The sequence below is a fragment of the Corvus kubaryi genome, unplaced genomic scaffold (assembly GCF_017639235.1).
Source record: "Corvus kubaryi isolate FWS band 111438036 unplaced genomic scaffold, C.kubaryi_AGA036_p1.0 66, whole genome shotgun sequence".
Taxonomy (NCBI): Eukaryota; Metazoa; Chordata; class Aves; order Passeriformes; family Corvidae; genus Corvus; species Corvus kubaryi.
Window position 1 is genome coordinate 11635933 of NW_024582054.1, and position 17463 is coordinate 11653395.

The window sequence follows — 17463 nt, forward strand, 5'->3', positions numbered from 1 at the left end:
CCACGCGCACCGCCTCCCGCACGTGGGCGCCCCGGGAGAAGCCCCGCCCCCTGCGCCGCCACCCAGCCGCTGCCCGCGCGTGCGCAGGCGGGAGGGCGACGCCGACCGGAAGGGGCCCTTCCGCATGCTCGGCCCCGCCCTTAGGCGCCCTCCCTCGGCGCGTGCTCGCGCTGCCGCTCGGCGCCGCGCCCGGCCCCGCCCCGCCCCACCGTGACGGCGTGCCACGGGGGCGGAGCTCCGCCCTCTCTGACCCCGCCCGCGGCCGCGCCTCTCGCCCGGCCTTAAGGCGGCGAGGCCCTATTCCCGCGTGTGCCGCGCCGGGTGCGGGTGGGACGTTCTCACGAGCCATCTTAACGGCGCAGCGGGCCCGCGCGCGTCCCGGAAGCGGAAGCCAACGGGGGCCGGTGGGGCGACGGCCAGTGCTGACGTTTCCCTGGTCGGCGGCGGCCGCGACTCCTCGCGCTTCCAGCGGCGTCTCGCTGGGCGGCCTCGCCCCGGCGGGCTGGGCTGGGCACGGCTCCGCCCGCGGGCCCCCCGCCGCTCTCTCGGTGAGTGCTGGCACTGCCGCCGCAGCCGCTCCGTAAGCGGCACCGCGATCCGCGGCAGTTTCTCGTGGCGCGGAGGGGCCCCCGGTCCAGTCCCGGCGGGGAAGCAGGAGGCACCGCGGCTTGCCGACCCCGGGGTTGGGCGGCGGTCTGTCCTGCGGCAGCCCGGGCCGAGCAGGGTCCTCAGTCCGGCGGAGCTCCGCGGGAGCAGTTCTGGGCCTCCCGGACCCAGCCCCCGCTGTCCACAGCACCGGGACGGGACTGGCCCAGCCGGTGTCCGGCCGCTGTCTGTGGCCAGCCCTGGGTGCCTGGGGGAAAGGCAGCGACCGGCCATGTATCCCATCTTTTGTCTTCATCTCTTTTCCCGTGAAAATGAGGGCGTTGGGCCATAAGCGAGACAGCCGTTCCCTGCTGCTGCCTTGGGGGCGCTTCCCATCGTCAGCTGGGGAATTTTAGGAGGTGGAAGCTCGTAAGTTGAGGTTGAGCGTAGCTGCAGTAGCTTAAGGCATTCCCACCTGTGAAACAGCCTCTTCTCTGTTACAGTGTTGGACTTGCAGTTGGTCTTAATCCATGTATGTGTACATGTAGTATAACTTTATTGTACAGTTTTTAAGTGTTTATTTTGCTGGTTTTCTTTTAAAAGAGCTGTTATGTTTTAAAGCAGCTGTTTAAACGGCTTTTACCTGTTAGACCTATATTTTTTTCAAAATCTTGTACATTGGAGTATTGCTAGTTTAACTAGACAGATTTGGTTGGAGGTTTATGCTGGATGGGTGGGCAGGGATGGGTGGTCTGTATCTTCAGAGTTGCTTCATTGCTGGTTTGCTGTGGCATAGAAAGACACCCGCTATTTCTGCTGCCCCATTATTCCTGAAATGCCCATTTACGGCTGAAGCACAGAGTTCTTGGGACTGCAGCAGCACGAAGACCTGGGAGCTCAGTGTGGAGGTGCCCAGGCTGCTGCTCATAGAGGGGACTCGGACAGCACAGAGCTCGTGGCCTTGCTCAGCACGAGGCCTGCTCCAGGCAGCCTGGCTGTGTCCTGGGGGGCCCTGCCGGGTTTAGCCCTGCTCAGTGTGTTTGTGAGGTGCTGCATTCAAGCTAAAGTCTCCAGAACTAGGGCTGCTCAGTACATACACGTTCTGCAGTGCAGTTACTGCTAATGCTCTTCTGGCTATCTGCCAGCCCAAGCTGCCTACCTGCTAAAACATCTTATGTGTGTTTTTGTCTGGAGTGTGGCTCTCGACTTGGATGGACTGTGTCACAAGTTCTATTAATTTCTGTATTTGGCAGCCCTTAGAAATTCTGATGGCTTACGATCTCATAATGTGCTACTGAGAGCAGTTTATATGAAAATGCTTAAACTCATCTCGTTAAGCAAAGGATTTGAATTATTATTATTTTAGGGCTGTCAGAAGAAGCTTTTGGAATTCTGCAAAGGAAACATTCGTTTATTAGGAAATAATTAACCTTCTGTATTTGGAAATCTGTAGAACTCTGGAAACTAATTTTAAATACTGAGTATTCACGTGACTTCTGTATGTTGGTCATCCTATCAAATTTCTTAGCTGATATATCCAAGCATTATAGTTAAGTTTGTCATTGGTTGCCATTTTAGCAGCTCAAGCTTACTGAGTTGCAAAGCTATTTTTAAAGGTTTGGGGGGTTGTTTTTTCTTACACATTGTGATTATCCAAAATGACCTGGAAAACGTTTTGAACATCTGTTTTGCTGAGACCCTTTGGTAGAGCCTATTGATAATAATGCTTTTTTAGAATTATCCTGCAATAATGTGACTTGTATGCCTTGTAAGGAAACCTTGGAGTTTTACCACTTCAGATATCATGTAGAAATCCCCTTCCAGCAATGTAAGAAGATGGACATCCATTTCTGTTAGTGTACTGGTTTGCAAATACTCTACTGGCAGAGTTCCTTAGGAAGCATAGACTAATCTTTTAATTAATATTGAGATGGTAAGGGATATCATTGCTTGTACATTCAATGTACATTAAATTTAAAATGTGTGAATATATTTATCTGTGTCATTTGCCTTACCCAACTCCTGCACTTACACTGGGTTTATTTATCCTATGTCTTCTGAAGCTCCTGGAGACTTTGTTCTACGTTGTGGCCTCAGTATCAGGGGAAGGTGGGTTAGACTGGCAGTTGTTTTGGGGGCTTTGTTGTTGGTTTAACCTGCCAAGTTGGTGACAATAATAACTCTCAATTAGACAAAGCAATCTGGAGGTTGTCTTACATGGGTGCATTGTTTCAGCTCTTATGGAATCTATCTTTTATTATTTATAAACACATTTAAAATGCTTTTTGGGGTCTGTGCAGCTGGTAAATCTCGATGTGTGTATACAGTGAGCTGCTTTCTTAGCCGTGTTGGAGCCCTCTCTCTTAAATAAAATCAGAATATAGCTAATGGTGCATTCTGAATTTCAATAAATGGACTGGCCTTTCTTCTCTGTTTTCTTTTCATTTGAGGCAAGGGGAAGTCCCAAAAATCTTTGAAACTCTCATCTGTTTTGATTACAGAGGCTCCCATTATTGGGAACTTGGCTTTCAGTTCTGAAAGGAGGAGTTCAAATGTGAGATTCTGATTTTGGCTGTCAGCAAGGGAGTAGTTTCAGTTGAGTACAAGAAAGCAACACTGTAAGTGGAAGATAAGAAGTATTTGAAGTGCTTCATTCCAGCAGTAGCTGTGGTGTTGCAAATTTTTGCTCTTCAGACAAGTTTTGGTTTGCCCTTATTCAGAATTTTAGATTGCTGATTCTACCATGCGTTCTCCTGAATATCTTGCCACCTTATATAGGGGGTGGAGTGGTTTAGCATGTTAACTAGAATGTGTACCTTTCAGAAATTAACTTTTTATGGTTTCCTAACTGTAAGTTATGGTATGCTTTAGGCTTATATATGAGATTGGTGTTTCTAGGGAACAAAAATAGTCTGTTTTTCCAATACAGCTGTTAAAAACTACTATATTAATTTTGCTTATCAAAATGCAAGTATGTTTGTAGGGTTACTGAAATGGGAAATTCAGTTTGATTTAGTGGAAGCTGGATAAAATGCAACTGATAAATAATGTTGAATTTTGCTAGCAAAATATTTTGCTTCTGGTCATACTGTTTTTGCAGGATGCAGAGTTTCTAGGCTATTCTGCTTGATTTTATTCTGTCATGTAGTATATTGCTGATAAGAGGATAAAAAGCATTTAGCATTCTTTCTGGAAGTCTATCTGGACTGGTTTTTTTCCATGGTGAATTCAATGCACATTTCTTCTACACAGTGAAATCCTTCCTAATTGAAGTGTGGTATCTTTCTTTTTAAGTAGGCCATCAGAATTGCCTAAAATTAACTTCAGGCCAATATTTCCTAAAAATAACTTTAAAAAGTAAAACTTGTGCACTTTCTAGAATGCAAAGCAGTATTCTTACCCAAAAGTTACTTGAATAATTAATTTGTGATGACATAGCTTCAAATAGTTTAAAATTTGATTTTTAAATTTTTTTCCAGATCCTTCTGAGTTGTACTTGAAGCCGCCAAAATGGTTCTGGCAGATCTTGGAAGAAAAATAACTTCAGCATTGCGCTCACTGAGCAATGCTACAATTATCAATGAAGAGGTATGTAGTGTACAAATGTGGTGGCACTAACACTTGAAAAGTTCTGAGAAAAAGCTCTCAAAGGCTGATGAGAAGCTTGAAGTAGGCTGATGTTCTCCCTAGACTTTTTTTTTTCCTTCACGTAAAATTTCTACTAGAGGTTTTAAGCCCCTAAGAGTACTGCCTGAACGTAAAACTAGATTTATACCTGGGTCATCACCTCAGACATAGTGGGTCCCGTGGTGAAAGGGTCCTTGAGCCTGGTGGCTGTACTTAGGGAGATTAGTGTTCTGTGGAGGTAATGCTGGAGGGAGGCAATGTGTACCTAAGTTTGGATGAAAGGTAGGTGCCTGCTCTGATTTATGTGTGTGCACAGGCAGACTATGGAGATGTGTACTAGGCTGCTAGAAACTGAAATGTGGAAGAACAAATATGTTTCAATGTAAGCTTTGCTGTCTGAAATGTGAGGGATGTTTTGCATTTGCTGCCTTTATATTCAAGCCAGTGTGTGGTTCAGGAAGTTTGTTTGGCTTGGTATGGTCTGTATTTTTTCTAATTAAGAGGTTGAAATTATAACTAGGTGTGTTCTGTCATAGGAGTGCAATACAAGATGGAAAACTAACTAATGTGATGGTTTCAAAGTGTCTCTGAGTACATAGATTGCTAGAAACGCTTTTCAGGTGGAAAGATGGGTGGCTTAAAGTAACTAAAAAGTAGGCTCATTGAGAGCTGTAGGGTTAGAACTTATGCATAGAGAAAAACTTCTAATATATGTTCTTCTGGGAGACAAAAAATCCTTAACTGAAGCAAATACAGCCCAATTAAATTTTTTTAGCTATGGAAGCTTTTATCCTGCAAGAGCTCAAGATGTGAAAATGAGATCATTTATGCAGGTGTTACTTTCAGAAAAATCTTTCTGTTCAAGACTTTGAAAACTCAGAATAAACAGGGTTTCTAGCTGAGGCACCTGCTTACCTAAAAGGCATACAATCAGAGCAGCAGTCCAGTTTCTGAAAATGCAGCTAGCAGGGTGTCCATCTTACAGCTAAGGAATATTGTTATTTACAGAAATGGGGTTGTGATCTGAGATTTTTTTTTTTGATGTACTCTCTAAGGAGTACCCAGAGGGAAGTTTAGGAAGTCTTGCTGCCATATGAGCTGCTGGCCATAATGCAATAGGAAGTGTTTTGTGTTAGTGTTATACAGTGTGCAATTGTTAAAATTGAGAACCCTTCTCTTTCAGTATTACCCTTTCAGATTTAAATTGTATTTACATAGGAACAAATGCACAGGTTTTTTTTGTGACAGTTGATTTAATGGTAGGACTACATGCATTTAATTTGTGAAAGCCATGGTTGTATCATAAATAGACTTTAACATTCTTATTTTCACCTAATAGTGGCCTAGTTAATGTCTGTGTATTGTAAAACAATTTCTCTAATTTTTCTTTTATACTCCGAAGGTTTTAAATGCTATGTTAAAAGAAGTATGTACAGCATTACTGGAAGCTGATGTTAATATCAAACTTGTGAAGCAACTCAGAGAAAATGTCAAGTAAGTGAAATAGTGAAAATGCATTTAACTTCTGATATTTGTAAAAGCTGTAATTTGAGTTTACAAAGAACAACTAATTTGTAACTTTATATGTTGGGGTTTTTTTAGACACACCGAGTTTACTTTGAACTAAATGTTTAGCCAGTTCCATCAAAAGAATCTTCAGTCAAATTTAGTCATTTTTTGCTGTTACAGGCTTGTTTCAAATATCTATTGCTGTCATCAGTTGAGTTGTCTGATAAACAAGTTCTTCATTACTTCCTAGACACATCATCTTCACATGTTCTGTGCTGGCTATAAATAGATACGTGTATGTGACTAGTACTGTTACGTTGCCTATTTTCAGATGTGTAATCTAAGTAAATGCAAGTCTGAAAGCTGCATTTTAGAAACCTGTTTTTGTCCTCCACATAAGAATGTCTCCCATGCATGTCATTTCTTAAGTACATCCTATCTGAAAACTCAGAACAAATCAGGGTGCTGTTGCAGTTGCAAAAACTTCGTTTATTACTAGGTTCAAGTGATGCATTCAGTTATGCTAGTTGTTTCATGGTTTTCTTAAACTCAGGTCTGCAATTGATCTTGAAGAAATGGCATCTGGCCTTAACAAAAGAAAAATGATCCAGCATGCAGTCTTTAAAGAGCTTGTTAAGGTAGGACTTAAAAATTCTGCATTGCATCACTTTCCTTGTACAGTCTGGGCTTGGAAGTAGTGCAGTAACAAGCCAAGATTTTGAGTGGTTATGTGGTACCTGCAGTTATGCTTTCTGATGCGAGGCTTCTTACTATTGCAAACAGTAGTATTCTAATTGAAACTACATCCTGGGCATTTCTCAAACTAACTTCAGTTTAAGCTTTAAGTTCAATTGTTCTTATTCTTCAACTGGAAGGTAAAGACAAGAGTAAAGTACTGCTAGCTTCTAGACTGTCTTTGGTTGTCCCAGAACACACCTTTGCTACCCTAATATTCAGACTACTTATAAGTCTTTGGGAACGTGTTAAGTAATAACCCAACAGCTCAAAGCAACATTTCTCATAAATCTGCCTTCTTGGTCAAATCAGGACTTGGGTATCCATATTCTGACCTCTGTCCAGTTAACAGTGTAGTCATTTGTTCTTCTGTAGTCTGTGCCCAGACATATGGTGGCTCTCAGGAATGTATGTACCTTCTACTCATTTCACAAGTGAGGCAGCAACCCTAAAAAGCCTTCTGTGCTGTAGGATTCTTACTAGAAGAAGCCCATCCTGAGCAGTGACAGAGGGGCAGAGGTCACCTTTCTGTGTTGGTTGTTATCCTTTTGCCATATATACAGGCCACCCTGACTGTGCTTGGTGTTAGAAAGAAATTAATGCTGTTATTGTTGCAGAATTATCATGCAGAACATTATGTAGTATAGATATCTTGCACGGGCTGTTGCTGTTCACTGTAAATCAACAAGAACCTAAGCCAGATTAAGATGACAATGTGCAAAAATCGATTTGCTCCTTTGAATATGAAACCAGGCACCTAGCATCACTGTGACACCAGCTGTTCTGTGCTTTGGAAATTTGCTACCTATATTACTCTTCGTTCTTTAGCTTGTAGATCCTGGAGTCAAGGCATGGACACCTACCAAAGGAAAACAGAATATTATAATGTTTGTTGGTTTGCAAGGAAGTGGTAAAACAACAACTTGTTCAAAGGTAACATACAGTGAATCTCTTTGCATCGTTTTTGGTTTGTTTGTTGGGGGTTTTTTTGCCTTGGGGAAGCTGGTGGTCATTGGACTCCTTAGGTAGGATTGGCTTGTGATCTCTGCTGGTTTTGTTAGTAGGAAAGCTGTAACTCACTACCATGTAGAGATACATTTGCAGAGGGGTTTCTGAGATGAGATGAATGTTCAAAGTAATATTCTTTTGGGGCAATTTATGGCTTGTAGGACTCCCTTCAAAACTTTTTAAATGAAACTCTTGATGAAACAATACCCTATATGGATAAGAGTCTTTCTATTTGTCCTTGTACTTAGTGGAGTTAAACCACAACATTGTAATTCACTTTCTAGGATTAAGACTAGTACTAAGACTGGATGCTTATTCTATTACTTATTTAGGAAAACGAGAGGAATTTGGCCTTTGTATTAGATACCTCAGTTAAGTATAAATGGGTGATATGAAACCTCTTCCAGCCCCTGATTCATTGAGAAAATTTGCATTTGTATTTTTTTAAGGCTAAAAAAGAAATGCTCTGAATCAACATATCTTCACCTCTCCAACAAGGCCTTCCCCGTTTGTTAGTGTAAGGTCAAACAGCACATCATTCCTTGTGGGATCATTTGCTACCTGTGACAGAAAGTTGTCATCTGTGCTTTCCAGGAACCTCCTGGATGGTTTGTGCTTCACTGCATTGCTTCTCCAGCAGATGTCAGGGTGCTTGAAGTCCCCCACAAGAACCAGGGCCTGTGACTTTGAGGCTGCTTCAAGCTGCCTGTAGAAGGCCTCATCCACTTGCTCCTTCTCATCAGGTGGCCTGTAACAAACACCCACAACATCACCCTCACTAATCTGCCCTTTTCTCTTAAACCATAAGCTCTTGACTCGCTCATCATTCACCCCGAGACAGAGCTGGATATATTCCAAGTTGTGAGGAGAAATTATCCTGTGGAAAAAGATGCATCTTTGTTGTTTTTTGTCATCTCCTTTTGAGATTTACATATAGTGATAAACTCAGTATAGCCTGCTCTGATTTCAGAAGACTTTAATGCTTCTGTAGGTGAACTTTATTTTGAACATTTGTCTTTGGTCAGTCAAGTGTTTTGTGAACGTACATAGCACCAGTGAAGCTGAGTGTTGTAAGAAGGTTAAGGATTCTATCCACTGCTTTTAAACATGTCCTTTAAAGGGAAATATCTTTGTTCCTGTGGAAGTACAGAAACATAGAGCTGTACAAGTTGTAGCCATTATGGTACTTGATATTGAAGTATTGCTTTGGATAGTTTCTACATCCTAGTCCAATCTGCAGGATTAATTTATCTGCAGTAAGAAGAATTCAGGAGTTAGTAAAATGGGAACTTAAGTTATTTGTAGTCATTCCTAGAAATTGTCATTTCAAGAAATTGAAATCAGAAACAGAGTCAAGCAGGTGTTTCCATCTTGCCATTAATAATTATTTATAACGTGCTTTTCTAAATAATGGCCATGCTAACAGTGAACAGTCTTACTCTGTGGCCTCAGTTATAGAAAGGCTGGCTTGACTTTGTGTCCTCTGTGTGAGACTTACAAGATGTTGGAAGTGTCATGTCAGTGGGACTTTGGTGTAACTACTTGTTTTGGATTTTATTTCACAGTTAGCGTACTTCTATCAGAGGAAAGGCTGGAAGACTTGTTTAATATGTGCAGACACATACAGAGCAGGTAACACAGACTTTAATGATGTAGTTCTCTATCTATAATATTTGCAGATTTTCTTAAGTAGTCCCTTGACTATACCTATCTTACAGGTGCTTTTGACCAGTTAAAGCAGAATGCCACAAAAGCAAGAATTCCCTTTTATGGGAGGTAAGCATCTTTCAGAATCACTTTGGAGAACAATTCAACTCCAATTATGTATTGTTCCTTTTTGAACATTTTGCACTAAACCCCATCTAGCATCACCTAATTTGAGGGAAGGTGTATTAGAACTTATTGCAACTTCCAGCAGGTGAGACAGACTTCAGTCTTTGTGCTTTGGTTCACTGAACAGTAAGGGTAAATGGCTTAGGAAAGCGTATTTTTAACCAATTTTCTCTTGGCATAAGAGGAATTCCCTCTTGAAATCTAGATAGATTTATAGTTAACAAGTTTATAGTCAAGTGACAAAATTCTGAGTCTCTTTCTCTTTTTGACCAGTTATACAGAAATGGATCCTGTAATAATTGCCTCAGAAGGTGTTGAGAAATTTAAGAATGAAAACTTCGAAATAATCATTGTTGATACAAGTGGACGTCACAAACAAGAAGACTCTTTGTTTGAAGAGATGTTACAAGTTGCTAATGCCATAGTAAGTAGTTTTGAGAAATACAGTAACTTGGCATAGTCATTTGATGACAATTGATTGATCTTTATTCTAATGTTCTGTGTGCATTTTGCTTTAACTCCTAGATTATATTAGAAATTACAAACAGGTATGAATAAGCAAGGGCTGAATGAGCAGTGCTTGTTAGTTTTGTGTCAGTTTTAATTCTTCTGTTCTTCTGTTCTTCTGTTCAAGGATGCTTGCATATAACCAGACTGCCATTCCTGCTTTAACTTTTCCGGATCTTTGCATTGAAAAACTAGATAAAAGAACTAGTCTGATCTGGTTTCCTTGAACTATGAATACTAAACTTTCTGTGATTGTCACAAATAATTGCAGTGAAACAGAGAAGATGATTGGATAACTTTCAACAGTTTTGATATGTAAATGAAGCTGGTGTTTCTATGGCTTTAAAAAGTCTGGCTATTTGTTTGATTCTGTGGTCTTGCATGACAATATGACACTTCCCACACAATTCCTGCTAATGGCTGATTTATTTTTAGAGGAATGGATGTCTTAAATATCTGAATGTAAAACCAAATGGAAGATGTTAGCTATTAATTGCTTGTAGATACTAATTAGCTTAGTGGCTCAAGATACTGGCTAAAATCACTTGAAACATAACTAATAAGCACAAACCTATTAAATTGTAATGTTTCATGTTATAGATAAATCATGTAGTCATACAGCATCAGAATTTTTTAAACGGTCCTTAGATAATATTGTTCATAAAACAGTGATTCTGTTTTAAACTCTAGCATACAGCTCTTGTATACTGTTATTGCAGTAAGTTCTGCTACTGAACATACATAATAATAATGCATGAACATTGTTTTGTAAAGCAGGAATTGATTATTTTGTGAATCTCATTTCTCCTAGCAACCAGATAACATTGTTTATGTGATGGATGCTTCCATTGGCCAAGCTTGTGAAGCTCAAGCTAAAGCTTTCAAAGACAAAGTAGATGTAGCTTCTGTTATTGTTACTAAGCTTGATGGACATGCCAAAGGAGGTGGAGCTCTTAGTGCGTAAGTACTGTGGTATAATAGTGTCCAGCGTCTGGTCATGCACAGTCAGCCATGAAATGCGTTTGTGTCTCGCAGAAACCTGTTCTGTGGAAGTGTCACTGTCACACTGCACAGAATCTAAGTCAGTCACATTTAGATTCTTACCCTTCTTCTGGTGGGTAGGATCACCTGTTGATATTTAATGTCAGAATCAGATGATATGATGTATTTTCAGTGCAGTAGTATGTATTGTCACAGGTCAGACTTTTATCTTCTGAAATCAGCATCAGGCAATATTCATTGCATATTGTGTATCAGGCATTTTTCCAAAAAGATAAATCTGGGCTCAATAGATATGACTGACATGAAAAGTTTTGCACCCCGAGAGTTTTTTCCAAAAGGGGAAAAAGTGTACCTTGTCATATCTAGTGACCTTAAAACTGTGATGCAAATTAAACTTCTGGATTGGCAGCGTCCAGAAACTTGGTGAAAAGTTGTCTGTGGTCATACTTAGGTGATTCCATTCTTGTTGGACTTCCCATGTGCTGTATCTTGGCAGAGTGTGGACTAGAAAATGTTACATTTTATCTTCAGCCTTTTATGATTGTTCCAGCTGCCTTTCAATGATATAGTTTGTATGGAGCTGAGATGATTTGTCAAAACAGTCAAAATTAGCTGACACTGACTTACTAAATCACTGCCTGTCTTTGATCTGAAGTGTTAAGAGTTCCTAAACTGCCATATGTATTTTGCTTTTTTAATAGCATAATGTTGGAAGACTAAAGCTTTCCATATTTTCATTTTGCTCATGCTCTAGTTGTCATGTGCTTGTGTGCCTTAAGTCTGCTGTGTTTGCTCTGTACTGTCTGTGGACTGAAAGCTGAGTTTTAGATAAAAGCTAGTACAAATGTGGTGGAAAGGTTCTGAGTTTTCTTATGCTTGAGCTTTTTCCTGTATTGGAAATGAGATTGTCTTTTGTATGAGGTACCTTGAAGAAATTGTAATCAATACCTGTCATCTGACAGTATTATCATTAGTATCAGTATGGATCAGTAATATCCCAGTATAAGGATAATTTGGAGATGATTTGGTTTTCTTTCTTTCCACTCAAGTTTCTTAAACTCAGCAATGAAAATAAGCAACTTATATTTTTGTTGATGATTTTTTTCCAAACAGAGTTTGTATTTCATAAAGTACTAATTAGAGAAAAATCTTTTTAACTACTCTGAGCTAAACATCCCAGTGCTGGATGTTTTTTCATTAGTAGTTTGAGGAGTAAGGCAGATACTTCAGACAGAATGCATAGTGTTGATGCTGCCTAGCTGATTATGTTAATAGGTGGTACAAAAGATAGATGGTATTTGAGAGGCCATTTCATAAAATATATTTTATTGCAGAGTTGCTGCCACAAAGAGTCCTATTATTTTTATTGGAACTGGCGAGCACATAGATGACTTTGAACCCTTTAAAACACAGCCTTTCATCAGCAAGCTGCTTGGTATGTCTTATGTACAACTGTACTTACAAGACACTTTTAATTGGATAATGGAAAGTCAAAGTGTAATCTTAATCTTAATGCTAATTTCAGAGCTGTTTTCTTTTTCCAGGTATGGGTGATATTGAAGGATTGATAGATAAAGTAAATGAGTTAAAGTTGGATGATAACGAAGCACTCATAGAAAAGCTAAAACATGGTAAGTTACTCCCAAGGCCTGAATAGCAGATGCATTACAGTGACCTGACTGTGGCAGGTTCTCTGCGACAGAGACCACTGAATTAATTTGTGCTGTGTGTAGACAGAAACAACTTGTTCATGTGCACAGTGAAGAATGGTTATTATTTCTCCAGTAAATGTGGCGGCCAAGTAAATTGAGTTGTGTTTTTCAAATGATAAGTCTGTCAGACTATAACTGCAGAGTGACTAGCTTAATGGTTCAGCATGTGCTATCTGAAACTGTTTGGCCATATTAGAGGTTTATTTATCCACTTATCTATGTAGTATAGTATTTACCTTATAAACATGAAGAATAATTGAAAAAGGAGAGTAAGACCAAAATGTTAATGTGTGACTTCTGCTAACTTTTCTTTTGTTGTTGTGCTTCAGGTCAATTTACATTAAGAGATATGTATGAACAATTCCAAAACATCATGAAAATGGGACCATTCAGTCAGATCTTGGTTAGTTATCCCCAAAATAATTTTATTTTATCAGATTTTCATTGATATTTGACAAATTTCTGTAAACTTAAAACTCTTAATTGAAATTTGTTATAATCTGTGCTCTATGTTTTTCAAAAAGGTGAAATGATTTGCCTACTGCAGTATCTAACTACTGAACTAACAGTTGCTGTCTGTATATCTTTCTGCTTAATTAAAGTTATAGCTTTGCCTATTCTGACACAGCTTTTGTTTTCCATTCTTAAAACAAGGGCATGATCCCTGGTTTTGGAACTGACTTCATGAGTAAAGGCAATGAACAGGAATCAATGGCAAGGCTAAAGAAACTCATGACTATAATGGACAGTATGAATGATCAAGGTAAAACAAATTTCACTGACTACTTTTTAATTAATTGTTGAACAAGCTTATTTAGAGAGATCTTCCTGGAAACAAAAAGACATACTGTAGCATGTACAACCACAGAAAATGACAAGCATTTAACATTCTTGGAAATAGCAAGGAGTACCTGTGTCTCCAGATTTCTTAATAAATCTAAATATTTACAGATACTTTGCCTGTTGCTGCTCTGTCTTGTGTAGAGTAGGTAGAATTTTGAATAATTTCCATTCTATTGGAAATTAATATATTTTTATTTTTTGTATTGTAACTGTTCATAAATTATTAATACTATACTTGCAAATTAAAAAACTATGTTAATCTGTAATCTGGCATTGCTGTCTTTTTTCCTACCCGTGCTCAAATTTACTTGGTGACATAGCCTGATCTCTGGAATTCAAAGTGTTGTTTCTAATCCACCCATAACTCCTGCAGTAGTATGCTCTGACCCTTGTGCTAAACCCATTAATATGGCTTAAGACCAAGTATGCCAAGAGCATAATTTATTCACACAGCTTTTCTTCTATCATGGTGATTAACATATGACTATAAGAGCTTTTTAGTATTACTTCCTAGAATATTATGTCTCAGTGATTTATGTAAAATTTTACATTGTCACTTCTAAAACTATGTTTTTATTCTCTGGTTCAGAATTCGATTCTCAACAATGAGAACAGGTTTACTTCCAATTGTAACAGTTTTTAATGTCAGTAACTCAATGGATTTTTCTTTTCCCCCCTGTAATTGCAGAACTTGACAGTACAGATGGTGCCAAAGTTTTCAGTAAGCAGCCAGGAAGAATCCAAAGAGTAGCAAGAGGATCAGGTGTTTCTACCAGAGATGTTCAGGAGCTTTTGACCCAATACACTAAGTTTGCACAGATGGTGAAAAAGATGGGAGGCATCAAAGGGCTTTTCAAAGGTAAAAATCCTCAGACAAACAAAAGACTGCAAACCAAACACCCCACCCTAAAATTTATTAACACATTGGGGAGGTCACTTGATGTGTGAACACAGAGGACATGAGAGCATACTGATTAGGGAGAGGAGAAAGTGAGTTGTAGCTCACTCATTCTCATGATGTTTGAAAGTTCTTTCATGTGACTGGTAAGAGGTGCACTGTTCTTCATGCCACCGATGTGTAACTTAGCAAGGAAAGCTACTGTATTTCTATCAATGCAGACTTGATTACTGCTACAGTACTAACACTCCATTCTGTTATGTGGAGTGCAGGGACTGCTGATCCTAAATGGACTTTTAAGTGGCTGATGTAGTAACTTCTAATAATGGACTCATTGATTTGAGTCTAGAATTAAGAGGTAACATTTGGATTTATTTTATTTCTAGCCCCGCATGTTAATCCGTTTTCTTATGATTGCTCTTTTCTTTTTATTTAGGTGGTGATATGTCCAAGAATGTAAACCCATCTCAGCTGGCCAAACTGAACCAGCAGATGGCAAAGATGATGGATCCAAGAGTTCTTCATCATATGGGTATGTACTGAATTTTTATAGCTTGAAGAGAAGACTGCTAATTATGGTGGAGCATTTGAAATATAGAAGTGAGGAGGGGGATGGGAGACTATATGCATTATATATCAGTATTAAGTATTTCTAGGGTTTTCTAACAAGAATCAGAAAATTTAGTCCAAATGCTTTGCACTTAGCAGTGCTTAATCTAGTCTTTTCATTTGGATTCAGCTCTCAAAATGAGCAATTGGAATGGTGTCTGGGAATAGTGATGACTTGAAGGATGTCTGTGGTAAAACAAATCTTCCTAGACTTCCCTTCTCTTCTAAGATTGCCTCAAGTAATTAAATTTGACAAGAGCAGCTTTAAATAAAGACCCCCCATACCTGAACCTTACTAATTGATAATAGTCATTCCATCAAGGTTTTTTCTTTTGTCTAGTTCTTAATACACAAGTCATCTTAAAGCCTGGTGTTTTGCAGACCTTTCTGTAATTAGTCACTCAGTTCTTTATTTTCAATAGCTGTTTAAACCTAGTTTCAGTCTTGGGCTTCTGCCTTTGTAAATTACTGGAATAGTGTGTGTACAGTAATGGTGCCTCAAGCAAGAGAGCTGTGCTTCAGAGTTAATTAACACATTCACGTTCTCACTTATTTTCTCCAGGCGGCATGGCTGGTTTGCAGTCAATGATGAGACAATTTCAACAAGGTGCTGCTGGGAATATGAAAGGCATGATGGGATTCAATAATATGTAAAGAAGCCTTAACACAAATGGACTTGGTTGACTCTTCATTGCAACCTGAGTAAATGAATTTGCTTTCTTCCTTTTTACAGTGATGAGAGAGTGGTCTTTTGAAATCTTATCCAGGCTTCTCAGTTTCTACATCTAATTTCTGAAAACTATTTTTGCTTAAATTAGTTCCTCTCCACTAATAACTGATGGCACAAAGAGTAATTCAGTTTAATAAAACAAAATCATGATGTAAAATTTTAATATTTAGAGACACTTTTTAATCGTTTACATCAAATGGCAGCCATTATATTTGTAAACAACCCTGATCTTTGGTTATAGTAACATAAAATGTCACAAATATACTGTAAAATAAAATTTAAGTGGTTATAAACAAGGGAATGGCCTGTTTCTTCAGTTCCTTTTAACTGTCTTTTATCAGTATGTAATGAGATTATTTCCTTAGTTTGATTTGTTTCTAAAGACTGTTGTAACTTACGTTTGGCATAGATACTATAAGACCGTGTCAGTACCTGAAAATGTGCTGTTGGTGCTCAGCTGTGGAGCATTTTTAGAAAGTAGATGTGTTGTGCTCAGGTTTGTACAAGACTTTGTTGTAAAGAATTTTATCATTCTTCCCCTATACACAAAGAATCAAGTGACTGAAAAAATACAGGTATGCAGATATCAAACTGTCTCATACGCTGAAGATAATCTTCATACCAGGCTGCCAATTAAGCAGTTCTTTTGTTCTGGAGATAATTTGTAATGCATATTCGGTGAAATTTTTTGCTGGTACTGAACTTTAAAACAGCTGTATCTAACAGAACATATTGCCCCAACTCAGCTACAGTCTGATCTTCATTTCCTATAGCATTTGTTTAGTATTTCAGTTTACTCTGTTGGTCTCAAAAGGGTAGAATCTACAGGCTGGCTTCAGAACTAGGTGTAGACCAAGATGAACCTTGAAATCCAACATAGATCTTGGCAAATATGGTAAGATCTTTTACCCTTATCTTAGGGTAAGAGGGTGTATTATAAATTTTAATATACTGCAGAGTGCTTGGTTTGTAAATGGACACCTCTTGCTGCTGTCTAGATAAAAGTTGAGTGCAGTAATTAAAACAAGTGGGTCCCTCTGTCAGCCAGTTCTCTGAGATAGTGGCAGCTAACAGGGAATATCTTACATAGGAAATTATACTCTTGCACTAATAAAATGTAAGGTATGCTGTAATGTGAAACTATCTCCTGCTTGATTAGTGGTATGTGTTCAATATATGGAAAGTGCTGAAAAATCTTCAAGTATGCCATCTCCCTAAATGCACTGCATTTTATGCATAGCATTAATCTGTAAACTGATCAATTAAGTTGAATCTTTGTATTTTAAGTATGACAAAAGAATGAGTCTTTGCATATCACCAGTTTGTAGGGAAGCTGTCCTCAGCTACTGAAGTGGTATGCTTACTAAAACTTGATTTTTCTTTTTTATAGTATTTTTAGTTCTTGAGCAGTATAAAGCAGTGCAATATGCAGAACCATGCAGTATGAAATCTTGGTTTGAAATGCAGTCCTTAGGGGAGAGTGGATGGTTAATGTTTTTGATGGAAATCAAACATGAATAGGGATATTGAGGATGAAGAGTGAAGCACTGTGCTCCAGGACAGGCTCAGTCAGACTGTCAAGTTACCAACAATTAACTCTTATGTTCAGCTTGTGGCCTACATTTAGTTTTAACTTTTAGTTCACCATTTCCCAAGTACTAAAACTGCAACCAGATAGGAAGAGCTGTCACTAGCTGAGTGTTGGCAGAGACAAGGGCAAGTAGAGAATGCATTTTCTTTAAAGTATAAGATGTGTCAATTATTACTTCTAAGCTAGATGCTGGAATGAATAACATGTATATTGCTCTCACCTTAGCAAGCCAGGCAGAAAATACTTAGGAGCCTGCTTAGAAAAATTGCCTGAT

At 39.1% G+C, this 17463-nt stretch overlaps 1 protein-coding gene across 1 annotated transcript; it reads left to right on the forward strand.

The window, feature by feature from the left end:
• Window positions 1–423: 423 nt before the first annotated feature.
• Window positions 424–15894, forward strand: SRP54 (signal recognition particle 54). The gene is made up of 16 exons (XM_042047873.1): window positions 424–548; window positions 4065–4173; window positions 5615–5706; window positions 6275–6359; window positions 7285–7389; window positions 9030–9096; window positions 9183–9240; window positions 9571–9721; window positions 10616–10764; window positions 12141–12241; window positions 12351–12437; window positions 12848–12921; window positions 13173–13281; window positions 14050–14220; window positions 14696–14791; window positions 15431–15894. Exons 2-16 carry the CDS (start codon window positions 4096–4098, stop codon window positions 15520–15522), a joined length of 1515 nt encoding a protein of 504 aa, XP_041903807.1. The 5' UTR covers window positions 424–548; window positions 4065–4095; the 3' UTR covers window positions 15523–15894.
• Window positions 15895–17463: the final 1569 nt, after the last annotated feature.